Source organism: Gobio gobio (assembly GCF_949357685.1).
Source record: "Gobio gobio genome assembly, chromosome: 5".
In the NCBI taxonomy this organism is placed as follows: Eukaryota; Metazoa; Chordata; class Actinopteri; order Cypriniformes; family Gobionidae; genus Gobio; species Gobio gobio.
The window spans coordinates 8,036,875-8,060,553 of NC_137101.1; the positions used below are offsets into that span (position 1 = coordinate 8,036,875).

At 35.6% G+C, this 23,679-nt stretch overlaps 1 protein-coding gene across 3 annotated transcripts in view; it reads right to left on the minus strand.

Annotated features, from left to right (window-relative positions):
• The window catches only part of ipo8 (importin 8), a gene marked incomplete at its 3' end in the record, with an annotated part of 41,532 nt that overhangs the window by 12,260 nt on the left and 5,593 nt on the right, over positions 1 to 23,679 (minus strand). For 2 of the 3 annotated variants that reach the window (XM_079817543.1, XM_079817542.1), the window contains exons 4-22: positions 23,495 to 23,653; positions 21,008 to 21,164; positions 20,840 to 20,929; positions 20,662 to 20,756; positions 19,424 to 19,508; positions 19,102 to 19,236; positions 18,924 to 19,023; positions 17,900 to 17,976; positions 11,016 to 11,132; positions 10,834 to 10,923; positions 9,702 to 9,867; positions 6,994 to 7,154; positions 6,797 to 6,922; positions 5,733 to 5,808; positions 4,345 to 4,470; positions 4,012 to 4,109; positions 3,811 to 3,906; positions 1,419 to 1,639; positions 682 to 887 (exon numbers count right to left, since the gene is read on the minus strand). In XM_079817543.1, the coding sequence (XP_079673669.1) occupies positions 682 to 887; positions 1,419 to 1,639; positions 3,811 to 3,906; positions 4,012 to 4,109; positions 4,345 to 4,470; positions 5,733 to 5,808; positions 6,797 to 6,922; positions 6,994 to 7,154; positions 9,702 to 9,867; positions 10,834 to 10,923; positions 11,016 to 11,132; positions 17,900 to 17,976; positions 18,924 to 19,023; positions 19,102 to 19,236; positions 19,424 to 19,508; positions 20,662 to 20,756; positions 20,840 to 20,929; positions 21,008 to 21,164; positions 23,495 to 23,653 (2,381 nt within the window). The remainder of the gene's footprint in view (positions 1 to 681; positions 888 to 1,418; positions 1,640 to 3,810; positions 3,907 to 4,011; positions 4,110 to 4,344; positions 4,471 to 5,732; positions 5,809 to 6,796; positions 6,923 to 6,993; positions 7,155 to 9,701; positions 9,868 to 10,833; positions 10,924 to 11,015; positions 11,133 to 17,899; positions 17,977 to 18,923; positions 19,024 to 19,101; positions 19,237 to 19,423; positions 19,509 to 20,661; positions 20,757 to 20,839; positions 20,930 to 21,007; positions 21,165 to 23,494; positions 23,654 to 23,679) is intronic. The other variant, XM_079817544.1, reaches the window with a different exon arrangement.

The window sequence follows — 23,679 nt, forward strand, 5'->3', positions numbered from 1 at the left end:
ACCCAATTGATGGGGGTGTAACCATTAAATGACTAGGTTGTAAATAGTTTTAAAATTAAGTATAGTACAGTCAGTGTGCACTTTATTATGCTGCTTGCTTGTTGATACTGTGTTAAATAGTGTAATTATTTTATTTATGCTTAAATATTTATTTTCGGAATTTATTTTCACCACTGAACTCTTTTTTTTTTCTCGTTCTACCTCACCTGTTTTTACTATTTGTTAAATATAGTTTTTTTTAGTTCAATAAATGTTACTTTTTTAAGTTGTAAATTTTAAATTGTTATCATCATGATAATTGTGTCATTTTTATGATGTAAATTGAGGGAACAAAAGCAGTATCGGCTTCAAATATCGGCTCAAGAAAATCGGCAGCCCGTATCGGTCATCGGCTAAGGCTGATGAAAAAAAATCGGTATCGGCACTAAAAAATCCATATCGGTCGAACCCTACTGATGACATCACCGTTTTCTCCAGAACGGCTAAACGGCTGAATAAAATTCTGTTGCATTATTTTCCTGTTTAACACTGTGAAGCTGCTTTGAAACAATCTTCATTGTTAAAAGCGCTATATAAATAAAGTTGACTTGACTTTTGTGTACCGTTACACCCCTAATAATTTTCATTTTTGCGTAGACTAACCCTTTAAGAATGTCTCACCCATAACACACACAATCTCACCATTCTCCTCTTCCTCTGCAGCTTGAGCTCTGGCAAGCTGCTCTGGTTTGTTGAGCACTCGGGAGGCGTAGATGTGCTTTAAACCCAGGAAAAGGAGGAGGATGGAGGGGACAATCTGACCCGCTACTTCCTCCAGGACAGCGGGGCGGCTGGGCAGCTCCATCATAACACTGAGACCAATGATGCACATCTTACGGTCATGTAGTCTGTGGATGACAACAACACAAGCAATCATATATTTAAAAACATTAAATACGTAATTTAATAAAATATGATTTATGTATTCCAAGTAAATGTTATGGGGTGATGATTGAACATTTCTAAGAGAATTAAAAATAAGGTAATGATACTCATAAAGCTGAACTGGGAAAAATGTGTGAATTAGAACTGAACCGTAATCTAATTTCTGGAAATACTTCCTATATTTAATGCATGATAACATGAATAATTCATACTGAAAAAACGACAGCAGAAATTATTGAATATTTAAAGCTAGATTTTAAGCTGTTACATATATTTATATGAACTTCAAAATTCTAATTCAGTTTATTACCTCAATTCAAATTCCATAATTTAACAGTAATTCTAAAAATCAGTTCTAAACAGTGCTGCATGGAAAAGCCGCCACATCAGCACAAATACAGATAAAGCTATTTTATCTAAATTAATCTCTGTTAATAAAGTGCATGTGTCCTTCTGAACTAAATGAAAGGCATTTCCTGTTCAAACAGCCTCACCCTACGAAGAACTCCGTGTCGTTCATCCATTGGTTGACGAACTGTGCTGTGATTGGCTCCGGGCTGTGTGGGAAGCGGATGTTCTCTAGTGTGTGCATCAGCAGGGTGGGGTTGTAGTAGAGAGCTGCAATTACCACCTGCAGACACATGGTGCGGAGCTCGCTGGACTTCACACCACGTGTTAACCGTTCCAACACGGCCTCCACGAACAGAGGAATACACTAAAATACAAACACACACATACACACAGGACAAGGTTGGCTTGAAACAGAAGCTGCGATAGTCTTTAATTCCTTATTGTCCCTTTTAGGCAGACACTTGATTTTGTCCATTGTCCAGTTTGGTTCGAAGATGAAAAACGTATCAAGCACAATGTTTTCTCACCATTCCTGATTTCTAACAGGAACTTGCGGCTGTCAGAGCAGAAGTGAAAGCTGATGCTCTCTGTATGTTTTCACTGTCTCAGGTTACTTTCATATGTAAGTTCACGAACTTATTTTGTCCATTAGATCGAAAGATCTAAAAAAGCCCATACATTTACCCGCCCATAGACCCTCCCCTCGAAGAAATCAGGACAGAAGTGGTTAAAAGTGGTCAAAAGAGACGGATTAGAACACCAGGTGTAAACGGGAAGGAGTCTCCCTCGTCTACTTGTGATCCGATCGACCAAAGCAGTACCAGGTGTAAACAGCCTTAGATTAAAGATTATGAGGGCACATCAATTAAAAAAATAATGATGTGATAAATCATTTATATTAAATACCGCAATAAAAAAATTAAAAAACACCAAGAATTGTCAATATAGATTTCATGGTGACTTTAATGTGCATATATTGCTTATTAGACCATCCATACAAAAAAAAACCCTAAAATTAAAACTATCAAATGAAATAATATGAAATAAAATAAAATATAAATATTAGATGTGAAATTGTATCTGCACAAAATTAGAAGAAAGTTTTAGAAGTTTAAGCACTACAATTATTAACTGGAAAACAAATTAAATTAGGGCTGCAACTAACGATTATTTTAATAATCGATTAATTTGTCGATTCTTTTTTCAATTAATCGATGAATCGGATAAAAAAGCATTAATTTCCAATCCTTTATTCAAAAACAGAACTGGCAGAGCAAATTCACAGTGCAAAAAATCTTCCGAAAGTGCACAGGTTGCAACAATAAATCAATAAAAAATTGTATTAAGAAAAATACTAATCCTAATCAGAAAACTTAACAGGATGTTAGAAATTGTTCTCTACACTACACTCAGACGCACACACACTCACAAACTAAATTTAATGGGTTTAGTTCAATTGTAATGCATTAAGAATTTCTCTAAAATGTCCAAACCCATTATATACTCCTGGAGAAAACATCTACTGTATTAACCTATTAATATGAATGATATTAAAGTTTAAACATGCAATACAGACACAGATTTAACTGCTGTAACATAAACAAATATAATGTAACAATTAAATAAAACTACTCCTACTAAAGAAGAACACAATGTCTTATTTTCAATGAATGATATGCATTCTTTATAACAACTTGCATACAACATTCCTTATAGAATAAATATGGATTAAATAATTAATGTATAAAAAATATAATGAATCCTTATTAAAACTAAAGAGGTGATTTTTCTGTCTTTTGTTGTTTGATTAATATTAAGAGCACAAATGGAAGCAGGTTAATGGACTGCTGTCACTTTAAGACCAAATGCTGACTGAAAATGACAATAAATATTAGTCATAGTTTTTGTCATTCAAAGCTGGTTTTGATTTTCGTCTCGTTTTTGTCTGTGAAAAATGTTGTTGATTAAAATATTGACAAATTATTTGTCAACGAAATTAACATAGCAACAGATTGAAAAATGAATGGGCCAAAAAAGTGAATAAAAACGTGTCTTTAGTCTTGCAAACTATACCACCCCTACTTTACTACTATTATTAACAAGCTAACGCTAACTTGTCATGCTTGACTTAACGTTACCCTGCTGTTGAACTCACTTCCTCCTCATCAAGGACTCCAAGAAGTTTTCATTTTAGGTGCTGAATCACCACCGTGGTGCTCCCGTGCCAAGCCATGTCGCGTCGCTTTTGCGTTGATTTATTAATGGCGCTTTTCGACTGGTACAGCTCGGCTCGGTTTGCGCGACACAACGAATCGATAATGAAATTCGTTGCCAACTCTTTTAATTATCGAATTTTACAGATTTTATCGATTCGTTGTTGCAGCCCTAAATTAAATAAAACTGAAATAAAAATAAATTAAACCTAAATAGTAATAGTAAAAATAATAACTCTGGTCCTGATACACCAAACTAACATAATATGACCAAAAAAACACAAATAAAGTGCATGTTCGTCAACCGACAAACATGACTGACCTGGTCAATGCCGCGTCCACGGCACTGTAATATAATGACCTCGAGAAGTTTGGCAGCATGGCATTCTGGGTCCTCTCCAGCATCGCTAGTTAGGACCTGAGGGGTAAGAGGTCAAAGGGTCAAATTTCAAATGCATATGGAAGAATTCAATAAATGAAACTTTAAATGGAAGAATTTACTAGAGGAAATGCATGTTAAGACCTTTTTGCACATGGTGTAAATGACCTCCAGGTACTTGGGGTCTGACAGCAACATATTTGTGTCCACGGTAACATAATTGTGCAAGAGGGGCATCATATCTGCATCAACAGGGTAATATATCACATCATTAAGCGAGTACTCAATATCGCCACAATCATTTTCAAATGACTCAAGTAAATACGCACATCCATCAACTTAATGACTCTTTCAACCTAGTTCAATCATGACATGAGTTATAGTTTAAGGTGGAGCGGAGAGATCAAGTCTGGGCTTGGCTTTCGGCTGTGATTTACGTCCTAGGTGCGGTATCTGAGCTACACGTGTGTCTGAGACCTGTGAAGTAGTCAAAGCAGTCGTGCTGGAAGACGTCGTACAGGACCCCCAACAGCTGCCACATCTGAAGGGAGATGGAATAACAGGTGAGTCCAAACGCCAGCGACAAGATCTCCTCATAAAACTCTGAAAAAGACAGAGGGAATGTGACTGATCGCTCCTGAAACAGAGACAGGAAGTTTTGAGGATGGTAAAAGTATACATAACATTAAAAAAATGACTGATCTTGATCTTTTTAATCAGAGCTCCATCTTTTGGTTAAATGTTGCAATATTTTTGTAAGGTGCATTCACACTGACATCAATTAAATTACTATTACATTTGCAAAAAGTTCAAATTTTCGCTAACTGTCATTGAAAATGTTGGTTTGCTTTGTCTCTGCAATTCACTGTCAGTGTGAACACACCTTAAAAAGGTACAGTATGTAACTTCTGGCGGTTAAAAACAAAACTGCATGCATTTTTACAGAAGAACATTGTTTTGGTTGTGCTATGGCTCTGCGGATGAATATGGTTATCATACTGCTTATAAAACAATCACTACTAGGGCTTAAAGGCACAATATGTAATTTTCGCCACTAGAGGTCACTTATTCAAAACAAAGGCGTAGCTTGATGACGTGGAATCATGGGAGTTGTTGGCTTCACCTCAACAGCCAGTGGAAAAGAATCCAACGAAGAATCTTATTTAAACAATAAGACTAACTATGTTGAGCTGTATAACAATGAATCGTTTTCTGTCGATGAATGTCTCCAAACAGTTGCTCAGTCTAATAAAACACATAATATATTAAAGCGTGTTTGGTGGTTTCTACAAAATAAAACCGGAAATTGAGGGTAACGCAGGTATGAGGCATGTACGCAATTTCCCACGAAAACCACCCGGACGGGTCTAAAATATAAACACTTATAATAGGCTTACCATAGTGAATCAGTCTAAGAAAAAACACGTTTTGGAAGAAGGATTGATGATGTATTGACTTTTTAAAAAAAAGTTACATAGTGCACCTTTAAGAATCTTTATGGGGATGACTTAATGAGAAGTCATTCAAACATTTAGATTAGGGTCCAATTCTCACTATTGACTAACTGTTTACCACAACATTTGTCTCATTAAACTCCTAATTATGGCTTATTAATAGTTAGTAAGGTAGTTGTTAAGTGTAGGTATTATTAGGATTAAGGATGTAGAATATGTCATGCAGAACAAGACATTAATATGTGCTTTATAATTACTAAAAAACAGTCAATAACCTAGTAATATGCATGCTAATAAGCAACTAATTAATAGTGAGAATTGGACCCTTGATCAAAGTGTTACCAACATTTTATATTATGCAAAAATGTATGATAAATAATCTTGAACTAGAAAATAGTGTCACACACACACCTGCCATACCTATGATGGGTTTCTGTAGGACGAGACCAATCACCTGCAGGCATATTCCCTCCAGCTGTTGACTGATCTAGGACAGAAAGATGAAGAAAAACAGAAAGAGAGAGAGATGGGAAATATATTAACCTGCTCAACCTGTTCAATCATCCAGTAATAAAACAAGTGAAGTCTTTATGAGCGAGTCAATGAATAATTCATTCAAGTGATTTGTTCAAAAACACATTCATCCAGTAATGAAACAAGTCTTTATGAGTGAGTCATTGAATCATTCATTCAAGTGATTCATTCAAAAATGCAGATTCATCCAGTAATGAAACAAGTCTTTATGAGTGAGTCATTGAATCATTAATTCAAGTGATTTGTTCAAAAACACATTCATTCAGTAATGAAACAAGTCTTTATGAGTGAGTCATTGAATCATTAATTCAAGAGATTTGTTCAAAAACACATTCATTCAGAAATGAAACAAGTCTTTATGAGTGAGTCATTGAATCATTCATTCAAGTGATTAGTTAAAAAATGCTGATTCATCCAGTAATGAAACATGTCTTTATGAGTGAGTCATTGAATCATTAATTCAAGTGATTTGTTCAAAAACACATTCATCCAGTAATGAAACAAGTCTTTATGAATCATTAATTCAAGTGATTCATTCAAAAATGCAGATTCATCCAGTAATGAAACAAGTCTTTATGAGTGAGTCATTGAATCATTAATTCAAGTGATTCATTCAAAAATGCTGATTCATCCAGTAATGAAACAAGTCTTTATGAGTGAGTCATTGAATCATTCCTTCAAGTGTTTTGTTAAAAATTGCTGATTCATCCAGTAATGAAACAAGTCTTTTTGAGTGAGTCATTGATTCATTCATTCAATTTGTTTTTTTAAATACTTCATTCAGATCAATAAAACATTTTAAATAGACTGCAGCAATTAACACTTTGTCGGAAGCTCTAGTAAATTACATTATTTTGTTTAGGTGTCTGTTCAGAATCGCGGGAGAATCATGATCTATATTAAAAAAAATAAAATAAACGTGATTCAAAACGTGTCCAAACCTCTTTTCGGTCGCCCATGACTGTGAGGATGGTGTCTATGGTGCTGAGGATACCGAGGGCCATCACAGTCTTATCTTCACTTTCCTCGTATTCTTCACTCTGGAGAATTTTGCTGAAGATCTCAGCCTGCGCACAAGAACCTATTTTAGGATTTTTTTAAACAACGACAAATCGAGAAAGAAAGACGAGAGCAGTACCAAGTTCTGTGTCATATCCACAGCGATGACGGCCACTTCATCACTGTATTCACAGATCATTTTCTGAATGACACTGGTGAGGTCGTCGTTTTCTGTTTCTTTGATGATGTGCAGCAGCTCCTGCATCACAGGCCTGATGAAGGGCCTGATGTAAACCTTAGCTGTGCTCACAAGAGACAAAAACAGGCAGAAAGAAGGAAGAGTTTTGTAAGTACTGGAGAGGCAGAGCCGCCTTTCATTTCAATACGTTAATCCACTTCTCTCTTAAACCAATTACAGAGATTAAACCAATTCAATTTAGCAAAATTAATTTGATGCATATTAAGTGCATAAGTGTTCTGCATTTTGTGGCTTGACAAAGCCTACACACTTTTAATTATTTGATTTAAGCTTCTTATTCTGTCTGTCAATCTATCAGTAACACTGCCTGCAAGCAATCAAAACACCCTAGCAACTGCTTAGAAATGACCAAGCTAAATCTTACCATAGCCATAGCAAGAAAACCCAAAACTGCTGAGTGTGAGAGTGAGCAACTAGTGTTTGTTTGAGAGAGAGAGTGTTTGCGTGCGTGTGTGTGTGTGTGTGTGTGTGTGTGTGTGTGTGTGTGTGTGAGTGTGTATGACTGAGTGTGTGATCGAGTGAGTGTGTGAGCGAGTGAGTGTTTGTGAGTGAGTGTGCACTTGACTGAGTGAGTGTGCGAGTGAGGATGTATGGCTGAGTGTGTGATCGAGTGAGTGTGTGAGCGAGTGAGTGTTCGTGAGTGAGTGTGTGTGACTGAGTGTGCGAGTGAGTGTGTATGACTGAGTGTGTGATCGAGTGAGTGTGCGTGATGACTCACTAACACTCTCGTGTGAGAGTGTGCGTGTGAGTGTGTGAGCGAGTGACTGTGTGAGTGAGTGGGCATGTTTTTGTGAAATATCAGGACACAAATGTGTATAATGACATGGGTATGACATAGGTATTACAAAAAGAGGGTGAAATATGAGGACGTTCCCCATGTCCTCACTTTTCAAAATGCTTAAAAATCATACAGAACAAGGTTTTTTTTCACAGAAAGTGAACTGCACAGTCTCCTGTGAGGGTTAGGTTTAGGGGCAGGGGCAGTGTAAGGGGATAGAAAATACGGTTTGTACGGTATAAAAACCATTACGCCTATGGAATGTCCTCACATTTCACAAAAACAAACATGTGTGTGCGTGTGAGTGTGTGAGCGAGTGACTGTGTGAGTGAGTGTGCGTGAGTGAGGATGTATGGCTGAGTGTGTGATCGAGTGAGTGTGTGAGCGAGTGAGTGTTCGTGAGTGAGTGTGTGTGACTGAGTGTGCGAGTGAGTGTGTATGACTGAGTGTGTGATCGAGTGAGTGTGCGTGATGACTCACTAACACTCTCGTGTGAGAGTGTGCGTGTGAGTGTGTGAGCGAGTGACTGTGTGAGTGAGTGGGCATGTTTTTGTGAAATATCAGGACACAAATGTGTATAATGACATGGGTATGACATAGGTATTACAAAAAGAGGGTGAAATATGAGGACGTTCCCCATGTCCTCACTTTTCAAAATGCTTATAAATCACACAGAACAAGGTTTTTTTTCACAGAAAGTGAACTGCACAGTCTCCTGTGAGGGTTAGGTTTAGGGGCAGGGGCAGTGTAAGGGGATAGAAAATACGGTTTGTACGGTATAAAAACCATTACGCCTATGGAATGTCCTCACATTTCACAAAAACAAACATGTGTGTGCGTGTGAGTGTGTGAGCGAGTGACTGTGTGAGTGAGTGTGCGTGAGTGCGAGCGAGTGCGCATGAGTGAGTGTTCGTGAGTGCGAGTGAGCGTGTGAGAGAGTGTGCGTGTGAGTGTGTGAGCGAGTGAGCGTGCGAGTGACTGTGAGTGAGTGTGCGTGAGTGCGAGCGAGCATGTGTTTGAGTGAGCGTGCGTGAGTGCGAGCGAGTGTGCATGAGTGAGTGAGTGTTTGTGAGTGCGAGCGAGCGTGTGTGAGAGTGTGCATGTGAGTGTGTGAGCGTGCGAGTGACTGTGTAAATGACTGTGAGTGAGTGTGCGTGAGCAAGTGTGCATGAGTGAGTGTGCGTGAGTGAGTGCGAGCGTGTGTGTGTGAGAGTGTGCGTGTGAGTGTGCGAGGCGAGTGAGCGTGCGAGTAAGCATGCGAGTGACTGTGAGTGAGTGTGCGTGAGTGCGAGCGAGCATGTGTTTGAGTGAGCGTGCGTGAGTGCGAGCAAGTGTGCATGAGTGAGTGAGTGTTTGTGAGTGCGAGCGTGTGTGAGAGTGTGCATGTGAGTGTGTGAGCGAGTGACTGTGTGAGTGAGTGTGCGTGAGCAAGTGTGCATGAGTGAGTGTTCGTGAGTGAGTGTGCGTTTGAGTGAGTGAGTGTGCATGAGTGCGAGTGTGTGTGAGAGTGTGCATGTGAGTGTGCGAGCGTGCGTGAGTGTGAGCGAGCATGTGTTTGAGCGAGCATGTGTTTGAGTGAGCATGTGTGAGTGCGAGCGAGTGTGTGTGTGTGAGTGAGCGAGTGTGCGTGTGAGTGTGCGTGCGTGAGCGAGTGTGAGCGAGCATGTGTTTGAGTGAGCATGCGTGAGTGCGAGCGAGAGTGTGTGAGTGAGCGAGTGTGCATGAGTGCGAGCGAGCATGTGTGAGTGAGTGTGCATGCGAGCATGTGTGTGTGAGTGAGTGTGTGTGTGGTGTGTGTGTGAGATCAAACCTTGTTCCTGGTTCCTGACCAGCGTCTGCAGTGCAATGGCCGCCTCCACTTTGACAGGCATCTCCTTGTCCTCCACCAGGTTCTGTTTGACCAGCTCCACAGCGTTCCTCAGGACCAGCTCGTTATGGAACTTCAGAGGACTGAACGAGTGCAGCACCCAGCACGACTGCACAGACACCGCCACACACACCAGAATTACGTCTCCATGGAAATGTGCAAAGTGTACTTTCAAATTCAACTAGACATGGGTTGTTTGAGTGACTAGTTGGTCATATTCCAAAATAAACCACTCATGGTTTATATGGACTATGAGCACAGACAAATAAAAGGCAATTGAACAAAATATTATAGTCCTCAAAAAAAAAAAAAAAAAGAGAGACTTGCAGTACCAATTATGCATAACAACAGGAACAATTCTGACAGGAGGCGATTTGAAGTCTGACAGTAATTGTCTTGCAATTTATTGTTGAGAAGCGGCGCTTTGATGGCTGTAGCGGCGGCGCTTTAAAAGGATACATTTAGAGACAACTTCTCTGAGAGGGTTTTATCATGCTGACAGTTATTTCAAATAATGTTAAGACTTACATCTCTACATTTTAATTAAAAGGACATTAAAACTAAAGAAAAACTCAGACTAGTCTGTTGTTAGGATGACTAGTTGGGCATCCTGAACAATCCTATCCTAAAACTATTAAAAATCTTTTTTTTGTTAATTGAAATTAAAATATGTAAATAAAACATATAATATAAATATTAGATTAACAAGATTAAACTAAACAAAAACTATAAATGTTGAAGTACTAAATTTACCAAGTTAAATAAAACTAAAACTGGGGAAATATTTTTAAAACACAAAAACTAAAATGTCAAAAGCACAAAAAAGAAGAAAAAAAGGTCTAATCGATTAATCGTGATTAATCGCATATAAAATAACTTTTGTTAGATGCAATTAAATTGCGATTAATCGATTTGGCAGCAAAATATAAATAAAAAATTGCAATAAAATAAATAGCAATAAAAAATATAATAATATATAAATGATACTACAAAAAACACTGATGCCTACTAATAGTTATACAGTAACATTTAAGAATCTCATGTGGCAGATAAAAGGCTGGCGGTGAACACTCACCCGGGCCCTCAAGTAGCCTAGATTAGAGTTGAGCAGCGGAAACACATAGTTTTGTAACATGAGCTCCATCTGGTCCCTGTACACCCGCTTCTGAAGAAAGAGAAGGAGACGCAAAAACACAAATGTAGAAAGCTAGTAATTAAACCGGGACCACACAGCAATTCTAGCTAATTAAATCTAACCTTCAGCAAGGGTTGAGCCAAGGTGCCGATCACATGCAGCGCCCCATCCTTCCTGCGGGGGTCAGCGTTGGGATCCATGAGGATGTGATGGCAAAACTCCATCATTTGGGGCAAGACCTGAGAAGGACATGGAAAGGCTAAAGTCCACGATATACTTCAAGTGAAATCGAAGAACAAACTGGTGTGAAGTCATTTCGAACAAAATCAGGCCAAAGCGAAGATCATTTGATGTTCATTTCAGGAGTTCGAAACAGCTGGCCAAAGCGAATTTTAAGGAAAAGTTTACTCCGGCTAAACAACATATTTCGTTTTCTGTTAAGAATTAAGACATTTCAGGTTAATAAAAAATAGAAATTCTAAAATACATTCAGGTGATTTTTTCATTGTTTTTGATTATTTTTTCACGTTCACCAAATCTCGCTGGGACCACAGAATATAAAGGTTGTAAAAAGTAGCCTTTTGTTAGACTGGCCTGGGTAAACCCAGCCTGATCTGCCGGCGATTTGATTTCGCCCTGCAACTCAGTCTGGAAACCTGTACATTCATTTCTACTGCTTCTGTTACACTTTTGCGGGAACCAATCACAGACTGGCTTATCCACCTGGCGCGCTATTGGCGGGTTTAACACGATGACAGATCACGCACCTCTTGTGGTCTGATTGGAGTTATTTGAATTATGCTCGTTGATCACGCCTCTTGTGGTCAGATTGGTTGAAGGACTATCCAATTGCGTACAGAGTGTTTTGAATTATGCTTGTTGATCACGCCTCTTGTGTAGTAGAAAATACAGAGCAGACTCCCCAGACCAATGTTCAATCTTAAGTTGAGCTTGGTCTGGTGATAGCCAGACAAGCCTTTTGTAATATAAAACTGAAAAATTTAGAAACATTTCCTGAAATGGGTCATAGCCCATAGCCCAAATACACTAAGGACACGCATTTATCGCGTGGACGGAGCAAAATGCATGTGCACAGTTCAATTGTATGTACAGAAGAAATATAATGTGGATTACATTGAATAAATATCTTTTCATCAGGTTAGATACTGTTTATTAATCACTCTAACCTCTTTATCTAAACCTCTCTACTTAATGTCCTGTACACATTTTGGGCTGTCCCAGACAAAAGATGACCAATCGTGGCGATTACTGTGGCCGTGGCTCCTACGTCGTGCATGGAGAGAGGTTCAAAGACGGTCATAGCCTGCGATCATTTTCTGACAGTGTCAGAAATTTAGCATGATCATCACAGTGTCTTTGCTGCTACGACGACGTCTACCGATGAGCCAATAAAAATGCAACATGAAATGGCACATTGATGAACGCGACATGCCGTTAAAACTTAAAACGACTTACTCTTAACCTTCTCGAGTCGGCGGTCGCGCCGGCACGATCGGTTGTCTTTTTTTCTTATCAGTGCCAAAGAGACTCAAATAACTCGGTCGTTTTTTATCATTCAGGCAAGTGTTATACATCATTTTAATCTATTAAGTTTCATTTTTTTTGTGTACTGTCACAATAAAAACAAAATGTTTTGCTTTTTGCTAAATAAAGAAAACACACATGATTCGCGATCTGCAGCCTCTCTGTCAAAGACGTTCATTCAGATAGTCTTCAGAAAAGGAACTCTAGCTTAGTGAATACTTGTCTCACAAACATGAGACATATGTCTAAAGAAACGCTGAAATGTCAGGTTTTAAACAATGTAAACCAAATCAAAAACAAATATTCTGTGTTTATGTAATCTGGTTGAAAAGCGATACATGTCGCTCACCCGCGATCCACTTCATTATCCGCTAATGCGACCACGCCCACGGATCGCGCGTTCTATTGATATTCAAATACTGACGATCCCCGCATCAACGCCCACACATCAACTCATACAAACACATCTAGTGAAGCGCTGTAACATTACTTCAGCTACATCGTTTTGAGATGCGTTTGAGCAGTAATCCTGGATTTATTCTCCTCATGCAAAGCTGTTCATTTATGAAAGCAAAAGTCTCCGCAGCTGATTGTAAGGTCAGTTCATTCTGTTAGCATCTGTGAATATTAAATGCAAAAAGACCGTTTAAATATTAATCCTGTTGCAACATTAAATGTCATGCACGCAAGACTGTTTAGACAAGATTTATTTGGCTTGTTTTGGACAGATTATAACGTGTTTATTGTAAAAGAGCCTAGTGTCACATCAATAAAGCTTTTATTCGCAAATGTCTGCTCATATGCTATAAATTTAGTACCAGTCAAACGCATTTTGCTTCACATTGATGTTTAAATATTATAGCCTAATGGTATTATTTTTAATTTAATATCAAAGTTTGTCAGAAATGATTCTGGAGTTTTGTTTTGTAGAAAGTGATTTTTTTGTTTTGTAGAAAGAGAATTGCTTTCTTTAAAGTGAATTTCGTTTTGTATAAATTGTATCTTAATTTGTATTATTTATTATTTAAAAAATTTAAGACTACTTTTAAAAACATAAAGAAATAGTACAAAAATGTAGAAAAAAAATCTCTTCTTAGTCATTTTTGTCTTGTTTCTAGTCTAAATATTTAAACATTCTTAAATCAAGATGCATTTACTAGATAAGTAAAATTTTCAACTAAATAAGAAGAGCATTTTTTTTAAGTGTTGTCAAATCTTTTGATAATTTAAAATATAACAGGCCTTTGTTGACTACATTCTAAATAAAGGATTCTGGAGTTTGGTTTTGTAGAAAGTACTTTTTTTTTGTTTTGTAGAAAGTGAATTGCTTTCTTTAAAGTTATTTAAAATTTTAAAATTTAAACATTCCTAAATCAAGATGCATTTGATTAAATACAGTTTTCAACTAAATAAGAAGAGCATTTTTTTGCTCTCTCAGTCACACACCTGAAGCTCATTCATTATGCAGCTCATTATGCATTAGATATCACGCCTCCTCGCATACTGGCTTTGTGAAGAAAAACTGTCTTACAAATTTTAAATCATTGTATTGTTTTATGTGAATGAGTAGGCTCAATGATTCTCACATCAGTTTGAAGCAAAAACTCAATGAAAATACACCATGGAGTCAAAAGTCTTGTGAATCTATTGTGGTTTGAGGACCTTCATTTTAAAACACATTTTTTAGTTTTTTCAAAAATCATGCATAAACATTTTTCTCTCAAAAATACAAGCATGCAGATACATGTTGCTTAGATATTATGGTAGCCCAGTTTGTGCTAAATACAGTGTAATTACACTTTTACACTTTTGCCATTAATGTTTATAAGCAACTGAAAAAAACACAAATGTAAGAGCATGTCAAAACTTCTAAAGGGCCCCAAAACAGCTCAGACTCCAGAGGGTTAAGCTAAATTTGCGACCCGCGCAATGGTTGTGGGCAATATTAACCTTTAGAGTTTGCATGGATCATCATCTGGGACCATCCTGGCATCTTTGGAATATTCATTTCAACATACTATGATATGGGACACACTAATTCTAATTGTGAATACTATTTAGGATGGATAGTAAGCGAATTGGGATGCAGCAATGCGCACACTAGAGAGCTGCTTTATAGTAGAAATTCAAGTATCAATTTTACTTGAAAGAGACACTGACATTGTTTTTTTCAGGTTTAGTACTGTAAACTTTAAAGCTGCTTGATTTTACGCAATCTATTGTATACAGTGCTTTTTAAATAAAAGTGATGTGACTTGACTAGAGTGCCGAATTGCAGAGCTCATGCAAACACCATCACCATGATCATAGTGCTGGGCGGTATACCGGTTCAGACCGAATACCGGTATTTATTTATTTTATGATATGAATTTTGATGATACCGCTATATGTCGCTTAAACAATGTTCGGAACGTGGCGCAGCGCGTCATTGTTTGAGAGGGGACCCATTTCATTGATGCACTGTAGTAATGAGCAGTCAGAGCACAGTTGAGATCGCATTAACAGCATAGCCTATGGCTGAATCCTATACTCTCATTCATTATTCCTCATGTTATCACTTTATTTGAAGGAGTGAATGAAAACGTGCGTGAAGTCGGACAGCAATGTGTGTACATCGGCTGTACACTCGTTATTGCGGTGCAACGGGATAGAATGAGTGCACTCAATAACGTCCACTAGGGTTTTGGACACTACTAAAAAGTGCTGTCCCCTCCAAATAATGCTATATTTGAGGTTATGGGGGGCGATTTCGGATTCAGCCCTTGATTATAGTGGAGAATTCGAACTACATGCGGCGCGCGCAAGAGAGAGAGAGCGGTTTCGTGGATGGGTTTAACAGCGCTCACCACATGGATCATATAGCACTGATGTAGACCGGAGCGAGCGCGTTTACATTTTTTATGGACATATTTCATAAACTCTAGTGCTCTAGACTTGAACCAGAAGCGTGTATGCGCGCATATTTCATCACGTCTTATTAAAATGAAATGTATGCACTGATTACACTGATACAACCGTATGTCTGTTCACGAACGCGCTGACACGATGGATTATTCTGCTACACAAAAGACAATGATGTAAATTAATAAATAAACTGACAATTCAAAGAAGAATGGGCAAAAAAGTAACTGCTTTATTCTTTCTGTGTTAAACTGATGTGTGTCATTCGTTCATAGAGTGCTCTTAAATGTATTGCAAATATCCGCATTTCTCTTCGTTTTGGCAGTTTGTTGTTATATAGGGTTAGATTTTTAAAATGCTTAGGGTGCCCTCAACTTTTAATATTCAGGTGTCTATAAGTATGACTCTGAGTGTGTTGCATCATTTTGTGAGGCTTTGTAAACCAGGCCTATTAACTCAAGTGTGGAATTTTTCTACAATAGTCACTCATCATGACAGTAAAACAGGGCATTCTAGTGAATCTCCTGCAGTATTTCCTCTTAATCAGTAGAAAATGTGATTAACACCCGGTCATGCATAGGGGAAAAAATACCGTCATATACCGTGAAACCGATATAATTTAGAAAAATACCGTGATAAACATTTTTGGTCATACCGCCCAGCACTACATGATCAGATGCTTTCTTAACGGCTGTTTTCTGGCCACCATTATTGGAGTATATCAAGGGCCTTAAGAAAGAGTATAAACCCACAGGCGTTGATTGAACCTATTTTTTTTTTTTATATCTCAGACCCCATAAAAATGTGCATTTAACTAGTGTTAATTTTGTCACCTATTTTTAATTTAGTCTTAGTCTTAGTCTTGTGCCAAATGTCCTTGTTAGTTTTAGTCATATTTAGTCATTCACATATCTTTTTTTGTTAGTCAAGTTTTAGTCGACTAAAAGTCTCATCATTTTAGTCTAGTTTTAGTCAAAAGACAACTCAAGGTATCTTAGTCAAGTTTTAGTCGACCAAAAGTCTAGTCATTTTAGTCTAGCTTTAGTCAAAGGAAAACTCAATATATTTTGTGGCAAAATAAGTTACATAAAGTACATATAACCTGCATAATGTTTGTGCCACAACACCATAGCTAACTGGTTGATTTACAGCGTAGATCAGCATTAGCTTATGAGACGATGGGCACAAATATCGAGTTCGATCTTGATTCAGTATGAATTCATATGTATATAGCCTACTGTACATAGTATAAGGGAAAATATGTTTTTTACACTTTTTTGGGGTTATATTATATTTGCTTGCATTCTTTACTATTCACTATTATTAACATTTCAAAATTTCACAAATAAGTAAGCAGTTATGATCTGTGTATGTATTAAAGAGCCATACAGGCACCCAGTGGGTAATGGCATTACAAGTTAATTTTTTTATTTTTCCAGCCACAAAATGACTCTAATTTGCCTCTTTGCAGTGGAATTCTCTATTTTAACCTTAATTAATACACTAATTGTAATATAAATAATAAAAATATTAGAAGAAAAATATTTTAAGTGATCATTAATGGACCATAAGTATTGCACAAATAGTATTTAGTACCACAAGATCTCCTCAAAATATTCAATAAATATTATTGAATTAAAATATAGGCTATTTATTTTTGAAATAGTTAAGGTGTATGGTCACATTTGACCATCAATGAGTACAAGTGTGACTTAATTAGTAAGGAATACCTGGGGGCTAAATACAAGAAAAACATTAATATTAATGTTAACAATGTTGATCTCTACCACTCTCCATAATAAAATGATACTGTAAATGTGGCTGACGCACACTATGCTGTACTGTTTACCAAAAATTGCTGCAAACACCTGTAAAGTGAAGCTGTTGTGTAACTTACGCGGCTTAAGCCATTCAAATATACTGACACAGCGCTAGAAGTATTGAGCGCTCCGGGAACCACGTGACCACACGCGCGCGGCCGCGAGATGACAGGCGGAGTCTGAGAGAGACCTGTAACCTACTCGAGCAACAGCGGGAACTCTTTCGGAATATTTTGAACAGCTGAATATTCATCTCATGATGTAAAAGTAGAGACAATTGTAGACGAAAATGAAGAGAGATTTTATCTTAGTTTTTATTTTATGCAAAACATTTTAGTCTCGTCCTTTTTCGTCAACAATAATGCATGTTAATTTAGTCTTAGTCAGTGTTTTTGGACATTGGTGCAGTCTCGTCATCGTCTCGTCTTCGTCATGGAAAAAAAGGTCGTTAACGAACATATTTAGTCTCGTCTCGTCTGACGAAATTAACACTACATTTAACTTTATCATATGTGAATGTGTGACCTCTGCAGAAGACAACATTAGCTATGAAACATTTGAGGTTATTTCATTCCTTCCCTTGCTGTCTTGAAACTCCTTGAATCTGAATACAAGAAACTCCTTGTATCTCTAGCAAGTAATTTTGATCAAATCTAAAGATGTTTCTTGGAAGTTTGGAGCGTTTCTTTGGAATGTGAATGTAAACACCAGCTCTGGAGTTAAAGAGCAGTCTGACTCACCTCCTTCCTCTTCCTGGCTGCTGTACACAATAGAGTCTGAGCGGCCGTGGCAGGGGACACATGATCGTCATACACATCTACAGCAGCACACACACAAGGAACCACATATCAGTCATATCATAACATCTAAAACAACAGGATTCTTTTCTAAATTCACTGACAGAGGAAATTAAATTCTGTTTGCAAGTAGGCCTGGGGAATGGGGATATAGCTACAAATATATATATCAATATTTTTCAGCCTTTTGGCTCAAGACATACTGTATCAGATGAAGCATAATCAACCAAGCAATTGATATCAAATAAACATGGTAAATGCAAGAAGTAAAACAGAGTGAAAAATAAATAAATATATTTAATAAAGTAAATTTGACCTTTTTATATCAAATAAATAATTTAAAATAAATGTATTAAACATAATATTTATGAAAATATTAATTAATTTAATAAAAATAACATATTAAGTTATAAATTAAATATTAAACATTGTTGTATCCCATTTGGATACATTAAAAGCAGTTATGCAAGGACATTTTTTAGTTGTTGTTGATGCAAACAAATTGTCGAATTAAAGAGTTTTGAATCGATCATATCACTCATTGCTAACTCATACTATTTTTGCTACCTATGTTTACATGAAATTAAACATCTTTGTGTTTACGCTCTAATATGTTTGTTTTTTGAGTTGTGAGACCAGGAGAGACTGAAATTAGTGCAATTAGTTAGACACCATTTTGAGGACACTTAATGGTCAAAAAGGGTTCAAATCGAGTTAATAAATCGAAATAAATAGATATAAAAAACTAACTAACTAAATAAATAATAATGCAGACAATAAATAAAAATATATAAAATATTATGCACATATCTTTTTGAGTGATGATGTAAATTCAATCAATACATTTTTAATCAATGAGAATGTGCAATAACACCATCTTTAGGAAACGTAATGGCCAAAAAAGCACATTAAAAAAGCTTTTCAAAGCGCCAAGGAGAAAAATAAATGTAAAACCAAGCACACTGACTGAATTTCATGCGGATGTACTCATAAGGATCTTCCTGCCATAGCCTTTCATCTTCATCTTTATAGCACATCAGAGGAAACACCACCTCCTGAGTTATAGTCTGCAGAGACACAGATATTAAGATATTATGAAAGTTATCATTAATATGAAGTCATGCTGTTCCTCAGCCTTTCCCCACCTGCATGTGCGGCTTCATCTGTCTCCACGTGAGCGAGTGCGAGACACCCTGAGTCATGTAGCTCAGCGCCTGCTGGAGGACGCGAGGACTCACGTACTGCCTCTGTCTGTGCTGGTCGATCACTTTTAACAAGACCTGAAAGGAAAAACATAACTTCATTCAGAAATCTTACAGGTTGCTAACCTTAAAAGTTATGGTTTTGCCATGTTGTTTGGGCATGAAATTTTAAGTACCAATGAAATACCATCACTGTACCATGATAAAACAATATGTTCTTTATCGTGCAACGTGTCAATGTCAACACTACAAAAGCTGTTCATACCTGCTGGATCCCTACAGCATAAGTCTTCAAGAAAAAGTCAGCGAACTCGACATATTCCTTTGTGACATTTCCTGGACTCCCATATCTGGAAATAGATATAAAAATCAGTACGAATCGAAAACATTTCAATACAATATAATATAATTCAAGTTACTGTGATAAAAATGTATGTAAATAATCATAAAAAATATACAACTAGAATATAAAAATATATCATATTCCAAGTTATTGAGATAAAAATGAATGTAATACAAAATATAAAAATATATATTATATTCCAAGTTATTGTGATAAAAATGAATGTATTACAAAATATATATATATATATTAGATTCCAAGTTATTGTGATAAAAGTGAGTGTAATTAATTATCCAAATATACAACTAACATAAAAATATATATAATATTCCAAATTGTGATAAAAAACGAATGTAAATATTCATATAAAATACATAATGTATATAATTTCTATAATATTCCAAGTTTTTTTTATTAAAACATGTCATTATTTATACAAAATATACAACTATTATACTAAAATATTTAATATAATATTCCAAATGACTGTGATGAAAATTTTACTAACTGAATTAATCATACAAAATACATAATTAATTTAATAAAATATTCCAAATGATTTTGATGAAAAATGGATGTAATTAATTATACAAAAATAATGTAATACAATATATCAAGTTATTGTGATAAAAAATTATGTAATTAATCATACAAAATATAGATCCAATGTACAAAAAAATATAATATAATATTCCAAATTATTGTGATAAAAATGAATTAACTGAATGAATTATACAAAACATATAATACTAAAATAATATAGCATAATATTCCTAATTATTGTGATAAAAATTAATTAACCTGAATGAATTATATAAAATACATAATACTAAAATAATATAGCATAATATTCCTAATTATTTTGATAAAAAATGTATGTAATTAATTATACAAAAATATGCAGTATACAAAAATATAATAATATAATTTTCCAAGCTATTTTGATAAATAATGAAATGAATGTAATTATACAAAAATATACACAACATTTAATATAATACAATACAATATATCATCCCAAGTTACTAAGAAAAAAAAAAGATCATTGGGTGCTGCTCTGTTTTTACTCTGCCTTTGTCAAAAGTGAATTTCCTATTAGAGGATCAATAAAGTTCTTTCTATTATAAATGACCACATTGTGGCCTGGCTTGTTTAATCACCTCTCAAACATCCTCGTGATGATGTGCAGAGCCCATTTCTTGCATTTCCACCAGATCAGTTCAGGTCGATCGTCCTCATCAGCTTCCAGAGTTTCCTGAGAATCATTCAGCAGAGTTGTAATATTATATCTGTCTTAACAGTTAAGATATTATGGGCACACTCATAATCTTAACTCACTGCTGGGACGTTCCGATCCACAACTGTCCGCAGGATCTCCATCCAGTGGGTGATGACTGTGTTATTGATCAGCTGAAGGGGGAGGGAATACTGCAGACACACACACACAAACCGGCTCAGCATTGACACATTAGGACTAATCAGGTAAACAAATGTCCACACACACACCTGTACAAGTGCATGGAAAATCTTAAGGATCTGCTTCTGGATGAGAACTGAGATGAAGGTGGCGTCAGACAGAAGTTGAGTGATGAGCTGCTGGATCCGCGGCAGGAAGATCTGCATCGCAGCCAACAGGGGGTCCCGTTCCTCCGCCTTCTTAAACCTGCCCATCGCAGAACCATAATGATCAGCTTTTTTAAATATATATTTCATTTCATATTTCATAAACCTCTGATTTAACCGAAATCTGATTGGAGGGTGACAATTATGACATGAGTAAATGGTCTATCCCAGAAAAGCAATGTTAAAATCACCATGAAATAAAACTGACAATAATTTTTTTTTGTTATGGAATATTGCAGTGTTTATTACAAATGATTTATCTGTGCAAATTAAAATGTCCTTGTAATCTTTAAGCAAAATAACTTGCAGCAACATCTCTTCTCTGATGGTGTGTTTCTCGGCATGTCACTCACATGACATCACAGCAATAACTAATATAATATAATTAATATAATATAATATAATATATAATAATATTCCAAGTTATTGTGATAAAAAGTGTATTAATAATACAAAATATACAACTAACATACAAAAATATATAATATTCCAAATTGTGATTAAAAAAATGATGTAATTAATCATACAAAATATACAACTAATATACAAAAATGTATAATATAATATTCCAAGTTATTGTGACAAAAATTAATGTAATTAATCATACAAAATATACAACTAACATACAAAAATATATAATATTCCAAATTGTGATAAAAAATGATGTAATTAATCATACAAAATATACAACTAACATACAAAATATATAAAATTCCAAATTGTGATAAAAAATTATGTAATTAATCATACAAAATATACAACTAATATACAAAAATGTATAATATAATATTCCAAGTTATTGTGACAAAAATGAATGTAATTAATCATACAAAATATACAACTAACATACAAAATATATAAAATTCCAAATTGTGATAAAAAATTATGTAATTAATCATACAAAATATACAACTAATATACAAAAATGTATAATATAATATTCCAAGTTATTGTGACAAAAATGAATGTAATTAATCATACAAAATATACAACTAACATACAAAAATATATAATATTCCAAATTGTGATAAAAAATGATGTAATTAATCATACAAAATATACAACTAATATACAAAAATGTATAATATAATATTCCAAGTTATTGTGACAAAAATGAATGTAATTAATCATACAAAATATACAACTAACATACAAAAATATGTAATATTCCAAATTGTGGTGATAAATGAAAGTAATTAATCATAAAAATACATAATTAATTTAGATTATGTAATATAATATCCCATGTTATTTTGATTTAAAAAGAAGTAATTATTTATACAAAATACACAACTATTATTAAAAAGTCTATCTGATTGGAGGGTGACAATTATGACATGAGTAAATGGTCTATCCCAGGAAAGCAACGTTAAAGTCACCATGAAATAAAATGGAGAATTTTCTTTTTATGGAATATTTGCAGTGTTTATTATAAATGATTTATCTGTGCATATCAAAATTTAAAATTAATATTCCCTCATAACCTTTGATCAAAATAAATTCCCCTCCCTCTTGCAGTGACATCTCTTCTCTTCTCTGATGGTGTTTTTTCGGCGTGTCACTCTTAATCTTTCATAAACCTCAGATATTACTGAAATCTATCTGATTGGAGGGTGACAGTTATGACATGAGTAAATGGTCTATCCCAGGAAAGCAACGTTAAAGTCACCATGAAATAAAATATTGCAGTGTTTATACACAGTCAAACCAAAAATGATTCAAACATCAGATGAAATTTTTTACTAGTGGGTGCAGGACACTATGGTTAATTTATGTAAGTGTGGATCGCAAAATAAAGATAACTGTGACATATTATACCCAAAAATTCTTCATACAGAGGACTACCAGTAAAATGTATTTTAAAAATTGGGACCAAAATTATTGAGACACTTTGACCTGACCACGTTTTGCTAAAGTGTTTTTTCTTTAATTGCTAATGCGACCTTTTACACCACAGCGTGAACAAGATGAAGCATTGCTTGGTCATTGGTTGACCTAAATTGGTATCATCTAATTGTGTACATAAACTGAACAGCTGATTGGTTGATTGTAATCCATTACATCCCTTTCTATCAAAGTTATCTGACATTATCAAGGTGAATTTGTTCTGACACAGTTTACCCCCGAGTTCATATTTTATAACCATTTTCGAAACTATAGTGAATAAACTGTGATACTGTGAGAAAATGTTGAAGGTGTCTGAATAAATTTTGGTTTGACTGTAAACCACAACCATCCAAACACCCAATTAATTCCCCATTGACAAAATCAAGTCCCACCCTGAATTTTTTCTTGTTGCCGGTTCACTCGTATACACATCACAACAGGGAAGAGGATACTTTAATACTAAAAATGTTATGGTTGACTCACTCATAGTTTTTGACGAGTTGGTAAAGAGCGAGCAGACTCCCGTACCAGCTCCCACTGTTCTGGGACTGCAGGTACAGGTTAATCTTGTCCACTACGCCCGTCCACCGTCCAGGGAAATCGTGTTTTATTATGGCACGCAAACATACTGTCAGCTGAGCCCTGTCAAACAAACAAAAAAATTATTT